The sequence below is a fragment of the Carcharhinus amblyrhynchos genome, chromosome 12 (assembly GCF_965287045.1).
Source record: "Carcharhinus amblyrhynchos chromosome 12, sCarAmb.v2.hapA, whole genome shotgun sequence".
In the NCBI taxonomy this organism is placed as follows: Eukaryota; Metazoa; Chordata; class Chondrichthyes; order Carcharhiniformes; family Carcharhinidae; genus Carcharhinus; species Carcharhinus amblyrhynchos.
Window position 1 is genome coordinate 88,029,726 of NC_137335.1, and position 26,567 is coordinate 88,056,292.

The 26,567-nt window shown below is 43.0% G+C and overlaps 1 protein-coding gene across 3 annotated transcripts in view; it reads right to left on the bottom strand.

Moving 5' to 3' along the window:
* Window positions 1–1,518: 1,518 nt before the first annotated feature.
* LOC145351207 (protein EFR3 homolog B-like) overlaps window positions 1,519–26,567 on the bottom strand; it is a 191,020-nt gene continuing 165,971 nt past the window's right edge. For 2 of the 3 annotated variants that reach the window (XM_080200907.1, XM_080200909.1), the window contains exons 20-23: window positions 11,173–11,221; window positions 9,460–9,566; window positions 6,854–6,903; window positions 1,519–4,830 (exon numbers count right to left, since the gene is read on the bottom strand). In XM_080200907.1, the coding sequence (XP_080057033.1) occupies window positions 4,725–4,830; window positions 6,854–6,903; window positions 9,460–9,566; window positions 11,173–11,221 (312 nt within the window). In that variant the 3' untranslated portion in view covers window positions 1,519–4,724. The remainder of the gene's footprint in view (window positions 4,831–6,853; window positions 6,904–9,459; window positions 9,567–11,172; window positions 11,222–26,567) is intronic. The other variant, XM_080200908.1, reaches the window with a different exon arrangement.

Genomic DNA, 26,567 nt, shown 5'->3' on the forward strand with positions numbered 1-26,567 from the left:
CGGGAAAGCGGCAGGGATGGGGAGTTTACGATTCTCTCCCACAGAAACCCTCTTCTGACTGAGGGCACTGAACTCCCTCAGTCTCAACCTACCCCCCAAGACACCAATCCCCACCCCCTATGGAGAGGCCCAGACCTTCCTTACCCCAACACCTTTACCCGCAGCTTTCCTTCAGTTCCCACACTTCGTTCCAGTGCCACATTTGGCCATTACAGTGTAGTTCCTGGGATGATTGGAGGGCTGCCAGCCAATCAGATTGGCTTTCCAAGGCAAGGCTTCCAGTTGGAAGGAAGTTGTGCCTTTTGACAATCAATGCTTCTTGGAGGAAGGAATGGAATCAGGCCTGATGGACTCCAAGTATGAGTGGCTTAGGTTGGTTGACCGTGCTAAATTGCCCCTTAGTGTCAGGGGGATTAGCTGAGTAAATAGATGGAGTTATAAGGATAGGGCCTGGGTGGGGGGGGATTGTTGTTGGTGCAGACTTGATGGGCCAAATGGCCTCTTTCTGCACTGAAGGAATTCCATGGAGTTGTTGGTAATGTGTCCCTGCTAATTCCTTGGATGAATTCCTGAAAAATCTATCACAGAGTTTAACATGGCCAAAACTGGTGATAACGGGCCAAGGGAAAAAACAAATGAAGTGTGAATAGCAGCGTAATGAACATGGAATCCCACAGTGCAGAATGAGGCCATTCGACCCACTGAGCCTGCACTGACCACAATCCCACCCAGGCTCTATCCCCATAACACCATGCGTTTACCCTAACTAATTGTCCTACTTCACCTAACCTGCACATCTTTGGACTGTGGGAGGAAACCCACGCAGACACGGGGAGAATATGCAGACTCCTGCACAGACAATGACCCAAGCAGGGAATCGAACCCATGTCTCTGACGTTGTGAGGCAGCAGTGCTAACCACTGTGTCACTGTGCCAAGACTACAAGAAACTACAAACAGTTGTGAACATAGTCCATTCCATCATGCAAACCAGCCTAATATTGAGTCCATTTATATTTCCCCTGCCTCGGGAAAGCAGCCAGTTTAATCAAGGATCCCAGGCACCCCGCACATTCTCTCTTTCGCATTCTTCCATTGGAAAAAGGATAAAAAGCCTAAAAACACGTGCCAACCGACTCAAGAACATCTTCCCTGCTGTCTTCAGACTTTTGAATGGTCCTATCATATATTAAGCTGATCTTTCTCTTCACCCTAGCTGAAGCTGCAACACTATATTCTCACCCTGTCCTTTCTTTCTCCATATATAGAACAAAGAACAAAGTACAGGAACAGGAACAGGAACAGGCCCTTCAGCGCACCAAGTCTACACAGGTGACTTTGTCCTATCTAGACCAACTAGCTGTATCCTATAACCACCTGCTCATGTGTTTATCCGGATAAGTCTTAAATGTCACTAACGTATCTGCCTCCACCAGCTCACCTGGCAGTGCATTCCAGGCCCCCACCACCCCTTGTGTAAAAAAACTCCCCCCGCACATCTCCACTGAGCCTTCCCCCCACCCCTTACCCTGAACCTGTGCCCGGTTGTCATTTCAGTAATTGTCATTTCCGCCCTGGGGAAAAGCTTCTAACAGTTCACCTCATCTATGAACAGTATGTTTTGTCTGTATAGTGCACAAGAATCAATACTTTTCACTGTATGCTAATAGTTGTGAGACTAATAAATCAGATCAAATTTTTAAAAAAGTGAATGATGGTGAAATAAGGCAGGATCTGGTCAAGATAGAGTGGGAAAAACTACCTGTGGGGAACAGTGGGGGGTGTTCAAAAAGGAAATGGGGAGGGTACAGGTCCAACATGTTCCCGTTAGGGCGATAGGAAGGGGTAATAAACCCAGAGAGATACGGATGACCAGAGATATTCAGGATACACTAAGAAGGAAAAGAAAGATATTCAGCAGGGGAATAAATCAGTGGAGACATTCAGAAAGTGAATTACAGAAAGTGGAGGGTGAAGCTTAAGAAAGGAATTAGGAGAGCAAAGAGGGGATATGAGAAATTTCTGTCTGGTAAAAGTAGGGGAAATCCAAAGATATTCTGGCCATGAGAAGGTGTCAGAGGATTGAGGAATAGCTAATATGGTTCTGCTATTTAAGAAGGGTTGTAGAAATAAGTTAGGGAACTACAGACCAGTAAGTCTCACATCAGCGATTGGGAAACTATTGGAGAAAATCTACCTCCACTTGGATAGGCTGGTCTTCATCAGGGATAGTCAACACGGCTTCATCAGAGGGAGGTCATGCCTAAGAAATTTGATTGTATTTTTGGGGAGGTGACCAGAGATGTAGATGTGGTCAATGTGGATTTCAGCTAAGACTCAATGAGGTCCCAATTGGGAGACTTCTAAAGAAGGCAAATGCTCACGGGATACAGGGTAGTTTGATGAATGGATTTATAATTGGCTCAGTTGTAGAAGACAGAAGGTGGTGGCAGAAGTGAGGTGCCTTGAGCTGCAGAAAGATATAGATGGGATAGCCAAGTTGGCAGATAATTTAACCAGGAAAAGTGTGAGGTGAACTTTGGAAGGAGTAATTTGATAAGAAAATTTTCAGTGAATGGTAGGACACTGGGAAGTTCTGTGGAACAAAGGGAGCTTGGTGTGTTTGCCCATTATCTCTGAGGGGGTGACCTGATCAAGATGTACAAGATTATGAGAGACATGGACAGAGTGGATAAGGACCAGCTGTTCACCTTAGTTGAAGCATCAGGCATGAGGGACTCAAGTTCAAGAAGGTTTAGGGAGAATGTGAGAAAACCTTATGGGATTAGGGTAGGTCAGGTGTTTCTCACATGTCAGTGCAGACATGATGGGCTGAAGGGCCTCTCCTGCACTGTGATTTGACATGGGAACAGGGAGAGGGTGTACAGTGATTGGATGGAGGACAGAGAAGGGCTGTAGGTTTGAATCTAGAACTTAAAGCCAGTTGCCCAAGATCTTTGTTAGTGTGAAAGAAAGTCCGAGAGAACGTGACAGGATTGTTTTCAATTATGAAAGGTTAGATCAGTATAATTTTTTTTGTTGTGCACAGAAGTAAGAATAAGAAATGATATTTTCAAATTAAAAAGGATAGAAGAAAATAGGGATGGGATGAAGAAGTTTCTTTTTTGAAATATTTTTCGTAAGTATGTAGAACAGATTATCAGTACCAGCATTGGTAACATAACTCTGTGGGTTTCAAGAAATTAGACAAGTCCTCTTCACAAGTGGGATTCAGGGTTATTGGAAATACACCAAAATAATAATGTGGATGGAGTTGGGATGAATGCTGGATAGACTGAAGGATTTCTCCAGTCTCAAACTGTGTTTGTTTGTGTGTACAGAGGGTGTCTGAGTGTATATGTAGCTTTGTGTATCGTGAGTGCATATGGGTTTGTATGTGCTGTGCCTTTGTGTAGCTAGTTGGTGTGCAGCTGCAGTATTAGGGTGTGTACAGGTCTGCATGTACCGATAAGGTCTGTCAGGAGTGTGAAAGCTGAGAAATCATGACCATCTCCTTCATATTCACTGTTAGAATGATTTTTACAGTTAGTTGAATTGCCTAATGTATAAAACTTCTTCAAATGCTTCAGTCTAATACCAACAGTTACCCACCACTGATGTACAATCGAGTTCTGGTCAGGAATTGGGGGTGGGCTGGGCACTGTGGTAGGTCTGCTGGTGGAAATCTAACATTGCCAAATTATACTCTGTACATCTAGTTAAGTTTAAATGAAGCCTGCAAGTGCACCAGTAATATTTCGGTTCACACTGCACGTACATTCAGAGATCAATGCATAATAATCAATGTCAAAAATGTAGGTTAATCCATAACATTACTGAAGACTGGAACATCTTTGCTTTCACAGAGTAATAGGAAAAAGGAACATGAGACAGTCTTGACCTGTGAGCAAGGTTCCCTGTTTGAGGTGTCTTATACTCAGTGCAGGATCAGGTTCCAATTAAACACACTCGCTAGACAACAGCTGGAGTTTCAGGAATGTTGGTTGACCAATGAAAGCTACATAAGTGAGCACTAAAAATAGGTCAGAAGAAATCAGGACCAGCCATTCCTGCTTGCTCGTGTCTTCATTGCGAGGGTTACACTCTGTCCCACACAGAGGCCAGAGTTTATCATGGAGAACAAGAAATTCAAACAAGGGAGTGGGCAAAAGATCAGAAAAGGCGACCCAGCCCTGCTGGTTAGTTAGGCTTGTCTGAATGTAAAACAGATTCTACCTGTTTTATTCCTCAGTCACCAAGAATAGCTAAGATCATAATCCAACTTTCAAAATTGGCCCAGATTGTGAAGTCTGAGAGGAAAATGCTAGGACTGTTATTATCTTGTGATTATCAGTAGGTGTTTATTGTATTAAAGACTTTACTTCCTCAAATTTCAACTGGCCATTATTGTTTGATCCTACACTTCCACGGAAAGTCCCAAGCTGCAGGTAAGCCTGTCCATGCTCCCAGGTAAGCATAAGCAGTACATCGAAAGATCATGTCTTCATAACAAAGCACCACTGAGCTGTAAGGGTTATGTTTGATATGCTTCTACCGGTGGAAACAACAGCTGTGCAATTGCTAGCATTCTGCAGGGAATGGTTGACATGGTGCACTAATACAGGTTCTGCTGCATCAACTCCACAATCAGCTAATGAGACTGGATGAGAATCCAGAATCTCTGCAATTCGATGAAACATTGTGTTAGCCCGCGTTGTGCTCCTGTTAATACACACACAGATCTGGGAACTTCATCTCGTAAACTGGCACTGAACGGGACTGTGTCTGGCCATAAGCAGCTGTGATCGTACCTGATGGGCTGGGTGGTGGTCTAGAAATAAAGAGAAACTTTTAGAAAATGTAAACTGAGTGAACGAACCAACAGTTGTTCTCTGAAGTTATATAGATCATTATGCAAACCAGGATCAGTTGTTAGGATATCAAATACACACTATACTATATTCAGAAATACAAGATACAGGTTTACATACAACTGGAATAGGGTTCCGGAATGTTTCCAGGGAAAGAAATATGAAGTGCTCAGTTTAAATGGAATCAGAGGCGCTTAGACATGGTTATCAAGAAATAAGTTATGAATGCAAGACTTTATAAGATTGTTACGGAGTTGGGGGTAGGGTGTTAGCGTGGATAGAGGATTGGTTGTCAAATAGGAGGCAGAGAGTGGGGGTCAACGGGTGCTATTCGGATTTGCGAAAAACTGCAGCAGGCGACGGTGCAGAGGGACCTCGGGGTCCTTGTGCATGAGTCGCAAAAACCCAGCTTGCAGGTGCAGCAGGTGGTCAGGAAGGCGAATGGGATGCTGGCCTTCACAGCGAGGGGGATTGAATATAAAAGTAGGGAGGTCTTGCTGCAGCTGTATAGGGCATTGGTGAGGCCGCAGCTGGAGTACTGTGTGCAGTTTTGGGCGCCGCACCTGCGCAAAGATATTTTGGCCTTGGAGGGAGTGCAGAGGAGGTTTACTAGGCTGATACCAGAGTTGAGGGGGTTGAGCTATGAGGAGAGGCTGAATAAACTAGGCTTATACTTGTTAGAGTTTTGAAGAATGAGGGGAGATCTCATTGAGACGTATAAGATGATGAATGGGATGGATAGGATAGAGGTGGAGAGACTCTTCCCGCTCAAAAAAAGACAGTAGGACTAGGGGGCACAGCCTCAAGATAAAGGGGGGGACGGTTTAGAACGGAGTTGAGGAGGAACTTCTTCACTCAAAGGGTGGTGAATCTCTGGAATTCTCTGCCCGTTGAAGTGGTGGAGGCTGCCTCGCTAAATATTTTTAAGACGCGAGTTGATGGGTTTTTGATAAGAGAGGGGATTAAGGGTTATGGGGAGAGGGCGGGAAAGTGGAACTGAGCCACGACAGATCAGCCATGATCTTATTGAATGGCGGGGCAGGCTCGAAGGGCTAGATGGCCTACTCCTGCTCCTATTTCTTATGTTCTTATGTTCTTAAAATGTCTCTTAATTTAAAATGAAATAGAATTTTCTGAATGGGGATGGTGATCACAGTCAGGGAGGCAGTGGCGCAATGATATTGTCACCAGACCGTAATCCAGAGATCCAGAGTAATGCTCTGGGGTCCCGTGTTCGAATCCCACCATGGCAGATGGTGAAATTTGAATTCAACAAAAATCTAGAATTAAAAGTCTAATGATGATTATAAAACCATTGCTGATTGTTGTAAAAACCCATCTGGTTCATTAGTGTCCTTTAGGGAAGGAAATGGTCTGGTTTACATATAACTCCAAATCACAGCAATGTGCTCCACTCTTAAATACTCTCTGAAATGGCCCAAAGCACTCAACGCATTGCTCCAGAAAACCATTCCCTATTTTCTGGAGCAATTCCCTAGGGATTTTATGGTTCTTTCTATGATTAAAGTCACTCATATGACACTTGAGCACTAAATCTAGAGAATTCAGTTCAAAAATCACCAAAATAGTGATTCAAAAAATCCTTTAAGAAATGAAGCCTTATCCAGGCTGGCCTTAACGTGACTCCAACCCACACCAACCCAGTTGACTTGTATCTGTCCCTGAAATAGCTTACCATAATATTCAATTGTAGCAAATTACTGGTGACCCACCCCACCAGCTTCTCAGGGCAATTAGTTATGGGCAATATCTGACCTCATCAATAATGCCCACATCCTGAAAATAAATGAAGAATGATCTATCAGCTGTACAATTCCAAAACTTGATTTTCTATTTTCATTGGCACAACAAAGTTGATTGTAGTTTGTCACAATTCTCCAAGTTGTCCGAGTGCCCAGCTGGGCTTTTCAACCATTTCACAGTTCAGGGTGAGGACAGCTTCAAGGCTCCTGCATGACCTACCTGATGGTTATCTCAAATATTTGATTCAGTTTATTCTGCAGAATAGTCGCCTGAAATTTAAAGGATGAGAACCATCAGTAAATGTATCAAACCTTCAGACAAGCCAAATATCTTCAGTTCAACAATCTTAATTTCACAACACAATCCAATCTCAGCATTCCCAATATATAATTCCAATAAATAGAGAGGGAGGAAAGTAAAAGCGTAACTGGGAATGGGACAGAGAGAGGAGCAGCAGCCAGGATAGGGGTAACTGGCAATGGGACTAAGTGGGGAGCAGGCAATAAGGGTGGGAGAAACTCAGAACTGTTACATTGGGTAAATGAAAGATTGTTTCCATGACTGGGTGAATGGGGAACAAGGGAATGGAAAGCACAGGTACAGCAGGCAGTAAAGAAGGCAAATGGTATGTTGTTCTTCATAGTGAGTGGATTTGAGTACAGGGACAGGGGTGTTTTGCTGCAACTGTACAGGGTGTTGGTGAGGCCACACTTGGAGTATTGTGTGCAATGTTAGCCTCCTTATCTGAGGAAGGATGTTCCTTGCTATAGAGGAAGCACAGAGAAGGTTTACCAGGCTGATTCCTGGGATGGCAGGTCTGTCATATGAAGAGCGACTTAGTGGGTTAGGATTATATTCACTGGAGTTTAGAAGAGTGAGAGGGGATCTGATAGAAACTTATAAAATTCCAACAGGGTTAGACAGGGTAGATTCAGAAAGAATGTTCCCGATGGTGGGGGGAGTCCAGAACTAGGGGTCAGGGTTTGAGGATAAGGAGTGAACCTATTAGGACTGAGGTGAGGAGAAATTTCTTCACCCAGGGGGTGGGGAATGTGTGGAATTCACTCCCACAGAAAGTAGTTGAGGCCAAAACATTGTCTGATAGCGAGAAGAAATTAGATATAAATCTTGGGGCTAAAGGGATCGAGGGATATGGGGGGGGAAAAAGGGGGAATCATGACATTGAATTTGATTATCAGCCATGATTGTAATGAATGGCAGAACAGGATCAAAGGGCCAAATGGCCTGCTCTTGCTTCAAGTTTCTCTGTTTCTATGTAAAATGGTGATGAATATGGGATGAGAACTGATATGTAATTAACAGCAGAGATATTGGAATGAAGGTTGGGATAGATATGGGGATTGAAGTGCTAAACTATTGGTATGAAATATGCTTGTAGAGTTCACTAATACAAAAGCAAAATACTGCAGATGCTGGAAATGTGAAAAGCAGGAAATATTGGAAAAACTCAGAACCTAATACTGGACATGCAAGATGCAGGAAAAGCAGTGGATGTAGTGTACATGGAATTCAGGGAAGACTGACAAGATATCATAAAATCTTTGCAGTGCAGAAGAGGGCCATTTGACCCATTGAGTCTGCACTGGCTCTGAAAGAATGTTCGACTGAGTCCCACCTCCCTGCCTTATCCCTGTATCCAGAAAGTAATCCCATTCCATTACCTCGATTGAACCTGCCTCCATCATCCTCTCAGCAGCTTGTTCCAGAGTCCAACCACTCTCTGGGTGAAAAAAGCCTTTCTTCACCCGGAAATAAGGGAATAAAGTGGGTGAATGTGCTTCAGGTTTTGTTTGATGTGAGGGTAAAGTTTGACATGGGCTATTTGGGTTGAATGGCCTGGTTCTGTGTTGTAAATTTTGATATATTTGTGTCCCAGTTCAGCTGGCCAGAAATGTTCGAAACATTTCATGGTGAATAATGAGCCAATCACTTAGATCATTTTTCCAGCTTTAAGTGATTTTTGGTGATGAATTGCCTCAGGCTCATTAAGAGTCATAGAGTCAGGTTCACAGTATGGAAACAGGCCCTTCGGCCCAACTTGTCCATGCTGCCCTTTTTGTATTTAACCACTAAGCTAATCCTAATTGCCTGCATGTGGCCCATATCCCTCTATACCCATCGTACTCATGTAACTGTCTAAATGCTTTTTAAAAGACAAAATTGTACCCGTCTCTACTACTGCCTCTGGCAGCTTGTTCCAGACACTCACTGCCTTCTATGTAAAAAAAAAATTGCACTTTGGGACACTTTTGTATTCATTCCCACAGGAAGTAGTTGATGTCAAAACATTGAATGTATTCAAGAGGCGGCTGGATAGAGCACTTGGGACAAATGGGATCAAAGGTTATGGGGAGAAAGCCGGATAAGGCTATTGAGTTGGATGATCTGCCATGATTGTAATCATAGAATCCCTACAGTGCAGAAAGAGGCCCTTCGGCCCATCGAGTCTGCACTGACCACAATCCCACCCAAGCCCAACCCCATATCCCTACATATTTTACCCACTAATCCCTCTAACCAATGCATCTCAGGACACTAAGGGGCAATTTTTTTTTCAGCATGGCCAATCAACCTAACTCGCACATCTTTGGACTGGAGCAATATATTATTTGGTGATGAATGGTGGAGCAGGCTCAAAGGGCCAAATGGCCTCCTCTTGCTCCTATCTTCTATGTTTCTCAGCCCACATCCATATTTTACCATTCCATGAAACTAGCTTGCACGTCCTATCGCAGACTCTCTCTCCATGGAAGGATATTGTGATTTGTTAATCTTTTCAGATATTTCGAAGCTACGTGTCTTACCCTTGCTCCACAGTGGGCTGCTATCTCTTCAAATGGAGCTTTCTGAAACTTCTCCACCACCTGTCGCCGTCTCTCTCTCTCCTGCTCCTCCATGGCTCCACCATCTACTGACCAACAAAGACAGACTATCAGTGCAGGCAGTGACATTCACCTCTACAACTTATTGCTGTCGCGTGACTGTGTAACTGAAAGCACGACCTCACTGAATTCAGCAAATTCATAAAAACCAGGACAAAGTGGCCAAGATCTTCCGGTCCTGCCTCAGGCAGGAATTGTCAATGTACAACCTGTGTGTGACCATCACAAGCACACTTGCCCCTGCAGTGGTAGCATCGTGGCACAGTGGCCTCACAATGCTAACATAAGATGCTCTTTCAGAGAGTTTGTGTAGATTCGATGGCCAAATGGCCTCATTCTGCATCGTGGGGTCTGTGTGCACGTTACCCTGGCAGTTGCTATGACTCCTACTTGCTCGGTCACTCTCAGTTGCTTGGGATTCTCGAGGGTCCTAAACACATCTAATCTGCAAAGTTTTCTCCCCTTCCTGATCACCAGCCCTGCAGAGTCACTGACAGCTCTGGAATTCAACTCTTCTCCATGTTTCAAGCCAAGCTGTCATGAGTTCAGGAGTTCAGTGACCCTGGCAGAACTGAAACTGAGCGTCCATGAGCAGGTTACTGCTAAACAAGTGTCATTTTAATGCACTGTTGATGTACTCCTTCCATTACTTTACTGATGAACGAGACTAGGCTGACTGGGTGGTAATCAGCCAGGTTTTAGTTGTTTTTTGTGTACAGGACACACCAGAGCAATTTTCCATATTGAGAGGCCAGTGTTGTAACTACTGGAAAATTTTGGCAAGGATGCAGCAAGTTCTAGAGCACAAGTCTTCAGTACTATTGCCAGAATATTGTTGGGAAGGGTGATGGTGTAGTGGTATTGTCTTTGGATGAGTAATCCAGTGACCCAGAGTAATGCTTTGATTTGATTTATTATTGACACATGTATTAGCACACAGTGAAAAGTATTGTTTCTTGTGCACTATAGAGACAAATCATACCCTTCATAGAGAAGAAAAGCAGAGGTGCAGAATGTAGTGTTACAGTCGTAGCTAGGATGGGGACCAGTGTCTGAATCCTACCACAGTGATGCTGAACTTTGAATTCAATTGGAATCTGCGATTAAAAGTCTAATAATGATCATGAAAACATTGTTGATTTATGTAAAAACCTATTTGATTCACTCATGTCCACGAGGGAAGGAAATCTTGTCCTTACCCAGTCTGGCCAACATGTGACTCTAGAGCAACAGCAATGTGGCTGACTCTTAAATGCCCTCTGAAAGGCCCTCGGTGATGGGCAATAAACACTGGCTCAGTGATGCCCACATCCCATGAATGATTAGGAGGAAAAGGACCCATGGCCTCTGCAGCATCCAGTCCCATCAACTGTTTTGTGATGAAGCAGGAGGCGATGGATGGGCAGTTATTGGAACTGTTAACCGTGATTATTTTCATTTGGAAACTTCAAATGGACATTCCTTCTTGTGATTTGGAATAACTTGAGCCAATCGTACATTACATTACATCAGGTGTCCTTGGCAAGCCACTGTGCATATCACCATATCGTACAGCATCAGTCTAACACCTTACCCTCAATGGGAGCTACTGGATCTCATCTCCTGCTGGCTTTAACAGGAGGTCCTGGGTCTTACCTATTGCTTTCTTCAGGGTTTCAAACGTGATCTCCTCTGCTGGCATTTTCTGTAACAGCGGAAAGATATTATAAAATTACTCCAATCTCTCGATACTGAGAAAATTCATAAATCAAGCAGAAAGACTAAGAATTAAATATTAGTACAGCAGTGATAAGCAAAGACAAATTAACAAAGTCATTGAGATTTTCCTCAATGCGCAGCTCGAGTGAATTGAAGTCCTTGGGGGAAACACTCACTTGTCGCTGTTTAAAAGCTTTCCTAACGTAACAATACGATTCTTTACCTTGCTCACATTCCATAACCTGTATATAACCTAACCTGTTTATCTTCCTGAGAGTGATTGTTAATTCAGTGCAATCAATCTAAAAAGGAGCTCTAAACATAGAAGTAGCAGGATGCCGTTCATCCCATCGAGCCCACTCCGCCATTCAGTTAGATCATGGTTGATCATCCACCTCAGCACCACATTTTCACCAGATTCTCAATGTCATTAGTATCTATCGATTTCTGTCTCAAACACGCTCAGCGATTCCACTTTTCCAGCAGGTACAGAATTCCAAGGCTTCTAAAACGTGTTCCGTTTTCTTCAATTGTAGTTTCCCATCTACAATTGTCGACAGAGCCCTCAACAGCGTGCGGCCCATCTCCCACACCACGACCTTCACCCCCTCCCCTCCCTCCAGAGCAAGGATAGAGGCCCCCTTATTCTCACATTTCACCCTCCCAGCCTCCACATGCAAAACATAATCCTCTGCCGTTTTCATCAACTCCAGCGTGATGCCATCACCAAACACGGAGTCATAGAGGTTTACAGCATGGAAACAGGCCCTTTGGCCCAACTTGTCTATGCCATACTTTTTTTTAAACCCCTAAACTAATCCCAATTGCCCACATTTGGCCCATATCCCTCTATATCCATTGTACCCATGTAACTATCTAAATGCTTTTTAAAAGATAAAATTGTACCTGTCTCTACTACCACCTTTGGCAGCTCGTTCCAGACACTCACCGCCTTCTATGTGAAAACATTCCCCTCTGGACCCTTTTGTATCTCTCCCCTCTCACCTTAAACCTCTGCCCTCTAGTTTTAGACTCCCCTCCCTTTGGGAAAAGATATTGACTATCTCGCTGATCTGTGTCCCTCATTATTTTATAGACCTCTATAAGATCACCCCTCAGCCTCCTACCCTCCAGAGAAAAAAGTCCCAGTCTATCCAGCCTCTCCTTATAACTCAATCCATCACGTCCCGGTAGCATCCTAGTAAATCTTTTCTGCACTCTTTCTAGTTTAATAATATTGTTTCTGTAATAGGGTGACCAGAATTACACACTGTATTCCAAGTGTGGCCTTACCAATGTCTTGTACAACTTCAACAAGACGTCCCAACTCCTGTATTCAATGTTCTGACCAATGAAACCAAGCGTGCCGAATGCCTTCTTCACTCTGTCCACCTGTGACTCCACTTTCAAGGAGCTGTGAACCTGTACCCCTAGATCTCTTAGTTCTGTAACTCTCCCTAACGCCCTACCATTAACTGAGTAAGTCCTGCCCTGGTTCAATCGACCAAAATGCATCACCTCACATTTATCTAAATTAAACTCCATCTGCCATTTGTCAGCCCACTGGCCCAATTGATCAAGATCTCGTTGCAATTGGAGATAACTTTCTTCAGTGTCCACTATGCCACCAATCTTAGTGTCATCTGCAAACTTACTAACCATGCCTCCTATATTCTCATCCAAGTCTTTAATATAAATGATAAATAACAGTGGGCCCAGCACTGACCCCTGAGGCAAACCGCTGGTCATAAGCCTCCAGTTTGAAAAACAACCCTCTCTATCTCCTCTCCACTCCCTTTGTCAGCATTTCACAGACCGTTCCCTCTGGGAAAACCTAGTCCACACCTCCACTATACCCAACACCTCTCCCATCACTCATGGCACCTTCCCGTGCAATCGCAGAAGGTGTAACACCTGTCCCTTTACCTCTTCCATGTTTGTCATCCAAGGTCCAAATCACACATTCCAGGTTAAGCAGCGTTTCATTTGCTGCTCTTTCAATTTGGTTTATTGTATTCGCTGTTCCCAATGTGGTTTCCTCTATATCAGAGAGACCAAGTGTAGACTGGGTGATCGTAGAACATAGAACACTACAGCACAAACAGGCCCTTCGGCCCACAAGTTGCACCGATCATATCCCTACCTACCAGGCCTATCTATAACCCTCAATCCCATTAAATCCCATGTACTCATCCAGAAGTCTCATAAAAGACCCCAACGAGTTTGCCTCCACCACCACCGACAGCGGCCGATTCCACTCACTCTCCACCCTCTGAGTGAAAAACTTACCCCTGACATCTCCAATTAATACAGTGTATCCTAACAAATTATTTTCTAAAGTTTGAAACCCAATCAACAACAAGCAAAGCTTCTTGCATTCTTTAATAATAAAATGCAGTTTATTCCCCTCTAACCATTACTTCTAACATGGAGAAGATAATATTTGCAGTTATATAACAGCTTTCACAACCTCAGAATGTCCCAAAGTTAGAGCCAAGAGATACTTCTGCAATGTGGCCAAGGTTGTAATCTAGGAGATGCATCAGACAACTTGCAAACAGCACAAACATGACCAGCCAAATTTTATTTCAGCAATGGTATTTGAGCAGTAAATATGGGCCAATGAACCAGGGAGACCTCAACTGCTCTTCACGGAAGTAATGTCACAGGATCTCATACTTGCACCCAAGGGACCTTGGTTTAACATCTCATTTGAAAGCCACCAGCCACAACAATGCAGTGCTCCCTCAGTACTGAATTGGAGTGTCAGCCTGGACTTTGTGCTCAAAGCATCTGGGATAAGACTTGAAGGTACAATCTTCTGACTGGAAGGACAGAGTGTGACTCAGCCACAGCTAGCACCTGAATTAACATCAAAGTTATATATTATGGATGTAAATGTTTAAAAATTTGAGTTTGTAACCACAAATCACTGGCAAGGAATGTTAACAACAAAAAAACCCTACAATACACCAGCTGATGAAATGAGAAAAGAAGAGATTTGAGTACAGAACAGTTTACCTACTTTCACAAGTGACATAATTTAAAAGATAATTAGAATAGGTTTAAAAGCAAAGCCAACTATTATCTCTGGGCACAATAAACAAACTTAAAGATCTGTTAACTATAAACATACACAGATGTTATTCACTCGCTACATCGAATAAATCTGCCAAATATGGTTGGGAATTAAAGCAGTTTGTCAGGACTTGCACAGTCTAATTTCTAACACAGCTGCAGACGCTTCAACTTCTCATGAATCCCATTTGTTTGTCTGATCATACCTCAGAATGGCGTCAAAATTTAATTGGAGACAAACAATCACAAGTCCACCTGAGGCAAAAGTGAACTGGTGCCGTACATTCTTTACGTAAAACATCTATTTTAGAAAACTGACAGTGGAAAGATCAGAACAAAGAATCATGACAAAAAGCTGATCTTAATTAATTCATTTTGCTCCCCTCACTAGTCCACTCAATTGTTTGTTACACTGGTCCTCGTACACCTGTAAAGGCTGCACGTGGTTTCCCCCCAACATTGCTATATTGATGCCATGATGCAAAAAGGACCAGAAAAGAATCATGTTTGTCAATGAAGCTGGAAGGGTGATTAAGGAGGCTTTCAACATTTCAAGTGTCAGCTCAGTTAGCAGTGCTCTCAACTCAATCAGAAAAAAATGCGAGACCACGTTCTACGCTGCACTTGAACGCACATTTCAGTGCAACACTCCCCTCAGGGTGTACTGCATTGTAAGAAACATTCTCTTTTAAAATGAGACACTAAACCCAGTCCGGGCTATTGCCAGTGCAGACAAACATAACCAAGGCACTATTCAAAGGGTCATCAACAATTCTCCCAGTGTCTGAGCCTACATTCCTACTTCAAATCAACATTACTAGAGATACATCATTTGCTAATTTGCTTTGCCTCAAATTTTAAAATACTTATTTTCATATCTCTCCATTAATCTTGTCACCTCCCTCTCTCTGTAACCGCCTACAGCTCAACGACTGTCTGAGATCTTGGCATTCCTCACTTTGTTATCACACCTCTATGTAACTCACAGATTTTACAACAATCAATTTTTAAAAAGAATGAATTTTTAAAAAAATTCATTTTACAAGACGTGCATGTTGCTGGCTGGGCCCAGCATTTATTGCTCATCCCTAATTGCCCTCCGTTTCAGACTGCATTCGAAAATCAAACACGTTGCTGTGGGTCTGGAGTCACACAGAGGCTGGACCAGGTAAGGATGGCAGATTTCCTTCCCTAAAAAGGAGATTAGTGAACTAGATGGGTTTTTAACAGCAATGGTTTCATGGTCACCTTTAGACTTTTAATTCCAGATTTTTACGGAATTCAAATTTCACCATCAGTCACAGCAGGATTTGAACCCAGGTCTCCAGATCTTAGTCTAGGTCTCCAGACTAGAAACAATGCCTCCAACACCACTGCCTCCCTGAAACTGGAAGGCACAGTAAGTAGTCTCACAACACCAGGTTAAAAGTCCAACAGGTTTATTTGGTAGCACGAGCTTTTGGCACTTTGCCCCTTCATCAGGTGAGTGACGAGTTTGGTTCACAAACAGGCCAAATATAGACAAACTCAATTACAGGGTAATGGTTGGAACACAAATCTGGAAGGGTAAAGGATATTTCAGAGTAGTAAATTTTACATAGCTCAAAAATAAAAATAACAAAATAAGCAAATATTGAAGATGGGTTACTAAAATGGACACCAACAGACTTACTGAAAGAGAAACTGCAGACAGAAATGACAACCAGACAATTACAGCTATTTACAAAACATTTTCCTGCCAAAATTCCTAAACTATTCCAATGTACCATCTGTTAATTTTGCTCTCTTTTGTGTGTGTGTGTGTGTGTGTGTGTGTGTGTGTGTGTGTGTGTGTGTGTGTGTGTCACACATTGGACAATTTTCTTTTCCAATCTGAGCTTTGTTTTTTAAGCTGGAAAAATCAACATTACACTGTGACCAAGTATTTTCCATTTCACAACAAAAGTATGTTTCTTAATATTTGGACTGCACAACGTTGTCATTAATAAGCCTAAAACATTCCATCTGCTGCAACAGTCTCCATTTTTCTTTTAAATTAGGGGGTCAGCAATTACACTGCCATGCCCCCATGTATACAAGACTTGGGAGGTAAATTTTGATAAGACTCGGTATAACACATCTCCAAACCCAGCTTTTTACTATAATCATTGAAGACTGACAGCATAACTGAAGTCTTCTGAGTGTTCCTTTGTGCAGCTGGGAAACCAGGCCTGGCTGGAGCTAAGTGAAAATGAGCAGCTGTCCTCCCTTCAGCCAGGCTGCATTGAATATACTAACCTTGGCAAGACAGCAGAAATGCTGGCCTGATCTATTTCTCCTAGATTTTAAAAATCAAGCTATTTTGTTTGACAGATCATCACATTACTTCCAGCATTACTGCCAAATAACGCTGCCATTTGAAAGAATACTTTAGCTTTCCCGGAATTTCTTAAGGAGCCCACCTGCGCAGCAGAAGTAGGGCTGAACTGGTCAGACACGTGTGGCCTTCAGACAGGCAAAAGAAAAAAGATATGAACAGGTCAAACAAGTTAGCAATACTGCCTGCACTGAAGTTTGTGCAAGCTGAATCAGATTCCAGACTTCCACTGTATGTTTGAAAAGCTTCCAAAAGAAACAAAAAAAAGTAGGTAAAAGCACGCACAAGTTACTTGCTTCAAATTTGCAAACTATTTAGTAAAATTGAAATTTGAAGTTCTGCTGCATTTCTCCCTTCAGTGTCAGGACATGGAGCAGGTAGCAATTGTGTCACCCCTTCATTACCTTTCTCACTGAAGAGGGAGGGAGGGAGTCTGAGGTCACATACCAACCAACTCAAGAACAGCTTCTTCCCTGTTGCTGTCAGACTTTTGAATGGATCTACCTTGCATTAAGCTGATCTTTCTTTACACCATAGCTATGACTGTAACACCACATTCTGCACTCTCTCCTTTCCCTCTCTATGAATGGTGTGCTTTGTCTGCATAGCGTGCAAGAAACAATACTTTTCGCTGTATGTTAGTCCATGTGACAATAACATATTAAATCAAGAGAGAGAAAACAGGATGTAGTAGTGCTATTTCAGAATGGAATATAACAGTGAACTCAGGTGTTTCCAGGAAAAAGGTATAGAAGAATTCTCAATTGAACATACGTCTTAAATACTCCACGTACTCTTAACAGCAGGATTGGTTAAATGGCTTTTCTCCTTCCCCTTGTCTAAGCGTTGATCCTCCGGCCACAAGATGTTAATTACCCAGCAATTCCAACGGTAATTTATTAAATTTGCAAGATGCCATAACGTTCATTTTTCAAAATTATTGTATAAAATTCTCCCACTTACAGAAACTTTTTTTTACATTTTCAACTTTTAAACTTTCTCTTTCTTGGCCTCTGCCACTTTTATTTTGTTTTCATTAGACTTTTTCTCAGAATCTTGTGCAAAGTGAAGGGAATTTAGCCCCACCCCACACAACAACACCAGGACTGCTGGGCAGTTAAAATGTTGGGATGTTATCACTGATGTGACAAGGGGATTAAGGGTTATGGGGAGAGGGCGGGAAAGTGAAACTGATCCACTTCAGATCAGCCATGATCTTATTGAATGGCGGGGCAGGCTCGAAGGGCTAGATGGCCTACTCCTGCTCCTATTTCTTATGTTCTTATGTCCTGACCAATATTTGTTCCTCACTATTTATTCTTCAATCAACATCATCTGGTCATCATGACCTTGTTTGTGGGAGTTTATTGTGCAAATTACAAATTAGCTGCCAGGTTTCCTACATTACAACATGACTGCATTTCAAAAGGTATTTCACTACTTGCAAAGCACTTTTGAGATATCTAGAGTCCTTGGAAAAAATGCTCCATAAATTCAAGACTTTCTTTTTGCTTTGCGCTGATCCGGATTTTAACCTGTTCTTGCAAACATCTGACAATGGGATCAGTCTGAAGCTGGTGAGTCCACCTCACATTAAGCACAGGCATCGAGCCCCAACCGCAATCTTATCTGGAGTCAGGATAGGAAAACGCTGTGGCATCCCAGGCAGAATAAAGAGATGTAAAGAGGGTCAGGATGTGAAGAGGGCAGCAGCCAGTTCAGGATGAAAGTGTAGCAGCAGCTTGGTAACAAGGGTGGCAGTTCAAAAATCACCATGATCTCACACTGCCGCAAGGGATAGACAATTCAATCATCAATGCGATTTCCACCCTGGGTACTCTTCCATTACAGATTATCAGGGATTGGCCAACATGAATCAGCATAGCATCCTGGACCATTATGGCCTGCTTTTAAGGTCTGACCTCTTAATTTTTTTCAAAACAAATGAATGGACAACTTGTTAAGTACACCATCCTTCTAAATTTTATTTTACAGCCGGACCCACAAATTTATTTAAAGAAATTGACTTAGGCACAGCCTACACAAGGTTTTTAGAGTTAGAAAGAACATAGGTGCAGGAGAAAGGTCATCTTGATGTACCATAGGATCTACAAAGTCCCTTCAATGCAGAAAGAGGCCATTCAGCCCATCAAGTTTGCACCGACTGTCTGAAAGAACATCTTACCTAGGCCCATTCCCTGCAGCAGGCAGGGGCAGGGGGCAGAAATGCTGCAGAAGTACAAAGTTAGAAAAAGAGGGCTATGGCTATATGGAGTGCGCAAGGCAAAAGGTGGCACTTGTATGAAAAAGTTGTGTGTCAAGGAATGATGGTCTGTTCAGTCTGGATATCACAAATGGTCCACAATTATTTTGAAAATCAACAATCTCTCAATGACAAACTAAAATTTAAAATAAAAAACTTTATTCATGTAAATATTTAACATTTTCCCAGCAAGGGTATAATCCCTGAATTGCTGCATCAGAGATACTGAACTCATAAGAACATAAGAACATAAGAAATAGGAGCAGGAGTAGGCCATCTTGCCCTTCGAGCCTGCCCCGCCATTCAATAAGATCATGGCTGATCTGTTGTGGCTCAGTTAGACTTTCCCGCCCTCTCCCCATAACCCTTAATCCCCTCTCTTATCAAAAACCCATCAACCCGCTTCTTAAAAATATTTAGCGAGGCAGCCTCCACCACTTCAACTCACAAAAGGGAAGAGCATTTGGAGGTTGCAACGCGTAATTTTGCATCTGATGCCTATGATTCTGAGGACCACTTCTGAACCCGATCCTGCCCGCTACCCAACATCCAACTAAACCTCCAACAAAGGGAGGACCCCTGATAAATTCTCTTCTTCTTGGCTGAGCAGCAGAACCAATTAGAGCGCTTTAGTCGCTGCCCTGCCTTTGATTAGTTCAGCCGCCAGGATCAAACCTGGAGAACTTGATCGGGTAACTCAACATTTGGCTCACTTAACAAATCGCTCGGGAAGCCACACCTCATCTTGCATCATAATGACTTCATTACAGATTAAGGTCAAATTGAGTCCACAAACATGACATCAGAATGAGAACCTCAAATCAATTCCAGGCATGTCTCTTGTACAGCTTAAGGGCATGACCCTTTTGAAGCTCTTGGCCAAGTTTCAAATCCATTTTGCTTTCAACTGCCACACCTCTAATGCAAACCGCATTATCTGTTGTTTCTGAAATACTTTACCCTATACCTCACCCTCATCTCAGACTAAAACACCCAGAAGCAATGGTGGTGCTTAGGGGTCATAACTTACATTTCTGCTTCTCTCCCCATCCCCACAAGCCACACCTAAACATAAAAGATTTTACTTGTGAGAAGCCTCACTGGTTCAGGCCTCAAATCTGCAACCTGTGCTGAGCCAAAGACTGCACCACAAAAGGAGGGGAATGCTAAAAAGAAATGTTCTTTGAAACTTGCTTTCCAGCATTGGAAACTGAAAAAGAGTGCTCTTCCCAAACTCCTCACTCATGAAAAAGCACCCCAGTTTTCTTCAAGATCTCTATTTCCTTCTATGGTAATGGTAATTCCACATTTATATTTTGCAGCACTTATAGGTGAACACTGAACTGGAGTGTAAAAAAGAATGATGTGCACTGAATCCCAATCAGCAACTGAAATACACATGATCTACACAGACAAGGCCTGCACAACCCCACCCTCAGTTCAAAGTGCTTTGATTAGTTCAGCCGCCAGGCATTTAATTTAGTTCAACATTTAAAGAAAAAGAAACCTGCACATATGTCACACAGTGGTCTCAAATGCATAAAGCATCAAGTTCTATTTGACACAGGCACACTTTCAAGCTTTCCTCTTTTCGGCAATGCAGTCGTCAGCTAAGAGCACTGGCCGCAGACCTGAAATGTGTGGCAATGAGGCTTCTCACAAACAAGAAGCCTTCTAAAAAAATGTTACTGATGGGGATGGGGAGAGAAGCAGTGATTGACCTGTAAACACTAGAATTGCTTCTGGGGCTTTCAAGCAGTGCTCATTATACCATATCACATTATTTATCTCAGTGGCAACTCTTTCTCTGGAAAATATGCATTATATCTTTTATTCCAAAATAATATAGCTCAAGAAGTTCTCAAAAAACAGTGGAAATTAATCTAACTAGAGCACTTATAAGTGATTCGTAGTCCCACTGAGTTTTGTAACTCCTTCTATTATATCCACAGACCGGACTATAAATCCATTGTCATCTTAACTCATCATTTTGAAACCCATTACATCAGGAAACAGCTGCTGAAAACTAACAACATTTTAATGATGAATGTGACAAGCTAAACTTGAAGAAATCTGAAAATCAAAAGCACTCAATTCAGAATTTATGTCACAACATTAAAATGTTGCATTTCATGTTACAGCAGCTGTAATATAAAATTTACAAAAACTTCAATGATATCATTGTTACATAGTTGCTAGCAGAGATATAGTGCCCGTGTGTCACCATCTCTGTTTCATTCATGGGACCTGAGTATCGCTGGCTGAGCCAGCATTCATTTATCCTCAGTTGCCCTTGAAAATGTGGCCCGCAATGCCATCTCAGAGGGCATTCAGAAATCGTTTTGCTGAGCATCTTCAGTCTGCTTGCAATCAGGACCCTGACCTTCCGCTTGCTGCCAGTTTAACACACGATCCCACACCCACATGTCCGTCCTTGTTGCAATGTTCCAGTGAAGCTCAACACAAACTGGAGGAACAGCATCTTACCTTCCAGCTTGGCACTTTACAGCCTTCCAATCTCAACACCGAATTCAACAACTTCAGATGAACCACTCGACCCTACCTCCACCCCTTTGTCTTCATTTTAGCAATTTTTAAACTGTTGTCTTTTATTTCTTTATCTTTTTCTATTTTTCTTCCCCCACCCTGTCTCCCTATTTTACCTCACTTTTTTATCTTTTCTCCCACTTTGTTTCCCCTTTCCCCCTTTTTCTAAATGTTACCTCTCTCCCACCCATTCTCCCTCCCCCCCACATCTCCACCTGTCACACTTTACCCTCTGATTTTAGCTTCTCTGCCGTTTGGCCATTCACACTCTTTATTCTCTCTGTGAGCTGCCATTAGCAGCCTCTCCCCTGGTTTCTGTGGTTATGACTCATCTTTCATTCTCTCCCCCTGCAGTATAAATATCTCCCACTTTATATCCCTTTTAGATTTGACAAAGGGTTGTCTGGACTCAAAACATCAGCTCTTTCCTCTCCTTACAGATGCTGCCAGACCTGCTGAGATTTTCCAGTGTTTTCTCCTTTGGTTACAGAAATCCAAAGATTCACCACCCTCTGAGTGAAGGAATTCCTCCTCATCCTAGTCTTAAATGGCATGTTCCTGATTCTGAGATTGTATATCCTGGTTCCACAGTGAGGGCAAATATCTGATCCACATCTACCCTATTGAGCCCTGTAAGAATCCTGTAAGATGTAATGAGGTTACAGGACCTATAACCTGTAAGGTTAAACAGGTTATAACCTTAACCTCATTCTTCAAAACTCTAGAAGGAAAAGGCCATTTCTACAATCTCTCCTCAGAAGACAGTGCTGTTATTGGAAGGATCAGTTTAGTAAAGCTCTCTTACACTCTATCTATGGCCAGTATATCTTTTCTGAAATAAAGGAACCAAAAATTTATACACAATACTCCAAGTGTGGTCCCACCAAGGCTTGATTCAATTGCAGCAAGATTTTTTTATTCCTGAACTCAAACCCCCTTCTGTTGAAGGTCAATACATCATTTGCCGTCCTAATTACTTGCTGCATCTGTATGAGAGTTTTTAGTGATTCACAAACAAAGGCACTCAGGTCCCTTTGGACACAAACACTGCCAACCCGTGCACCATTTATAAATTCTGCCTTGCTGCCTTTTCTATAAAAGTAAATAATTTCACACTTATTCACATTATATTCCATCAGCTGTGTTCTTACCCTTCACTAAGTTTGTTTAAAATCCCCTTGAAGCCTCTGTTGAGTTCTCCTCACAAGTCACATTGCCACCTAGTTCTCTGTTGTTAGTAAGTCAGGAGATATTGGTCCCCACATCCAAATCATTCATACAGATTGTGAACAGCTGTGGTTCCAGCTCAGATCCTTGCAATGCCTCACTAACAACAGCTGAGAATTATCCATTGATTCCTACTCCTTGCTCTGTGTCTGTTTACCAATTTTGAATGCAAACCATTAGCCCCCAATCCCATCAACTCTTATTTTGTTTACTAACTTCCTGTATGGAACATGATAAAAAGAATTCTGAAAATCAAAATACATCACATCTACTGACTCTCCTTTATCTAAGCTCCAAGTAATATCCTCAAAAAATGCCAATCAGTTAATCAAACATGATTTGCCTTTCAAAAATCCATGTTGACACTGCCCACTCGTATTATATCAGGAGAGGTGATATCCCAGTGGTGTTAATCACTCAACTGTTAATCCAGAAACTCAGTTAATATTCTGGGGACCCAGGTTTGAATCCCACCACAGCAGATGGAATTTGAATTCAATAAAAAATATCTGGAATTAAGAGTCTACTGATGACCATGAAACCATTGTCAATTTTTGGAAAAACCGTCTGGTTCACTAATGTCCTTTAGAGAAGGAAATCTACTGTCCTTACCCAGTCTGGCTGACGTATGACCCCAGAGCCACAGCAATGTGGTTGACTCTCAACTAAGTTTAAAGTTTATTTATTAGTGTCACAGGTAGGCTTACATTAACACTGCAATGAAGTTATTGTGAAAATCCCCCGTCTAATGGCCTAGCAAGTCACTCAGTTCAAGAGCAACAAGGGATGGGCGACAAATGTGATACCCATGTTCCACAAATGAATAATCGATTCAAACATTTCTCTACTACAGCTGTCAAACTAGCAGAGCTGGACTTTTCCTTCTCCCTCCTGACTTAAACAGTGAGGTTACATTTACTCCTTTCCAATCTGCAGGAACATTTCCAGAATCTATAGAATTTTGAAATAATAATCAATGTATCCACTATCTCTGTGCCCTCCTCCTTCCACACTCTGGGAGTGTCGCTCATCTGGACCCCAGGATTTATCAATCCTCAATCCAATTAATTTTTTGAATAATAGCTCTTTATTTATGATGTGGAGATGTTGGCGTTGGACTGGGGTGGGCACAGTAAGAAGTCTCACAATGCCTGGTTAAAGTCCAACAGGTTTATTTGGTAGCACAAGCTTTCAGAGCACTGCTCCTTCATCAGGTGAGTGGAGAGTTGGGTTCACAAGGAGGGCAAATATAGACACAGGCTCAATTACAAGATAATGGATAACGCAAGTCTTAACAGGTACAGACAATGCGAGTAGGGAGAGAGATAATGATAGGGTAAAGAGATGTGAATTGTCTCAAGCCAGGGCAGTTAGTTGGATTTTACAAGCCCAGGCCAAATGGTCGGGGTCACAGCTGGTGTGACATGAACCCAAGATCGTGGCTGAGGCTGTCCTCACGGGGTGCGGAACTTGGCTATTAGTCTCTGCTTGGCAATTCTGCATTGTCCTGTATTGTGAAGGCTGCCTTGGAGAATGCTTACCCGAAGATCTGAGACTGAATGCCCTTGGCAGCTGAAATGTTCCCTGACAGGAACAGAACGCTCCTGCCTGGTGATTATCGAGCAATGTTATTCACATGTTGTCATTAACCTGGTGTTGTGAGACTTCTTACTGTGCCCACCCCAGTCCAACACTGGCATCTCCACACCAGACAGTATTCTGGGCAGTTTTGGTCTCCTTTTCTGAGGAAGGATGTTCTTGCTCTCGAGGGAGAGCAGTGAAGGTTTACCAGGCTGATTCCGGGGATGGTGGGACTGATGTATGAGGAGAGATTGACCAGGTTAGGATTGTTTTCACTGGAGTTCAGACGAATGAGGGGGGATCTCATAGAAACTTATAAAATTCTAACAGGACCAGACAGGGTAGATGCAGGGAGGATATTCCCGATGGTGGGGGAGTCCGGAACCAGGGGGTCACAATCTGAGGATTCAGGGTAGATCATTTAGGACGGAGGTGAGGAGACATTTCTTCACCCAGAGAGTGGTGAGCCTGTGGAATTCATTCCCACAGGAGGTAGTTGATGTCAAAACATTGAATATATTCAAGAGGCGGCTGGATATAGCACTTGGGGTGAATGGGATCAAAGGTTATGGGAGAAAGCAGGATTAGGCTATTGAATTGGATGATCAGCCGTGATCGTAATGAATGGCAGAGCAGGCTTGAAGGGCCGAATGGCCTCCTGCTCCTATCTTCTATGTTTCTATAACTACAAAAGCTGGACAGCTTCGGGCCTGCTCCACCATTCACCTTGATCATGACTGATCATCAAATTCAATATCCTGCGTCCCCCCTTCCCCCCATATCCCTGCACCCCTAAGCCCCAAAAGCGAAATCTAATTTCTTCTTGCAAACAGATCATGTTTTGGCCTCAACTACATTTGGTGGTGGTGAGTTCCACAATTCATCTGCTGGGATAGGTTTGAAGGGCCGAAGGGCCCATTCCTGCTCCTGTGAACTGGAGAGCCTCAGAGTGAATGCAGCAGACACTGGAGAGCCTCACAGTGAATGGAGCCCAGGAAGCAGGATAGGAACAGGCTTCAGCTGCATCTACCAAACTCTGCACAGGAACATCTCAACAAGCTCCATCCTGCAAAACATTAAGAATACTGATGACAGGGGAAGGGTATTTACACAATTACCTCTGCAATAATGATGAGGATTCTGGATTTGCAGAGAGATGAAATTTGTCTGTTAGCCACAGTGATGGTGAAAATAGTGCATGATGGCCTTATTGATAATCGCTTTACTCTGACCCATCCTGTACCTGTCCGTGGGAGTGTTTGATAGAGGCAGTGTAGAAGGAGATTTACTCTGGGTGAAGAAATTTCTCCTCACCTCAGTTCTAAAAGGTTTACTCCTTATCCTCAAACTATGATCCCTAGTTCTGGACTCTCCCACCATCGGGAACATTCTTTCTGAATCTACCCTGTCTAACCCTGTTAGAATTTTATAAGTTTCTATCAGATCCCCTCTCACTCTCCTAAACTCCAGTGAATATAATCCTAACCCACTTAATCTCTCCTCATATGACAGACCTGCCATCCCAGGAATCAGCCTGGTAAACCTGTGCTGTACTCCCTCTATAACAAGGACATCCTTCCTCAGATAAGGAGACCAACATTGTACACAATACTCCAGGTGTGGCCTCACCAACACCCTGTACAATTGCAACAAAACATCCTTATCCCTATCTCTCAAATCCTCTCGCTGTGAAGGCCAACAAACCATTTGCCTTCTTTACTGCCTGCTGTACCTGCGCGCTTACTTTCAGCGACTGATACACGAGGACTCCAAGGTCTCGCTGAGTATCCGCCTCTCTCAATTTATACTGATTCAAGTGGGTGGCACAGTGGTATAGTGGTTAGCACTGCTACCTCACTATGCTAGGAACCCGGGTTCGATTCCCAGCTTGGGTGACTGTGCAGAGGCTGCATGTTCTCCCAGTGTCTGTGTGGGATTTCTCCGGATGCTCTGGTTTCCTCCCACAATCCAAAGATGTGCAGGTTAGGTGGATTGGCCATGCTAAATTGCACCTTAGTGTCACGGGACTAGCTAGGGTAAATACATGGGGTAATGGGGATAGGGTCTGGGTGGGATTGTGGTCGGTGCAGACTCGATGGGCTGAATGGCCTCCTTCTGCAACTGTAGGAATTCTATTGATTCTAATAATAATCTGCCTTCCTACTATTGTTACCAAAATGGATAACCTCACATTTATCCACATTATCCTGCATCTGCCATGCAGACACCCACACACTCAGCCTGTCCAAATCACACTGAAGTATCTCTACATCCTCCTCA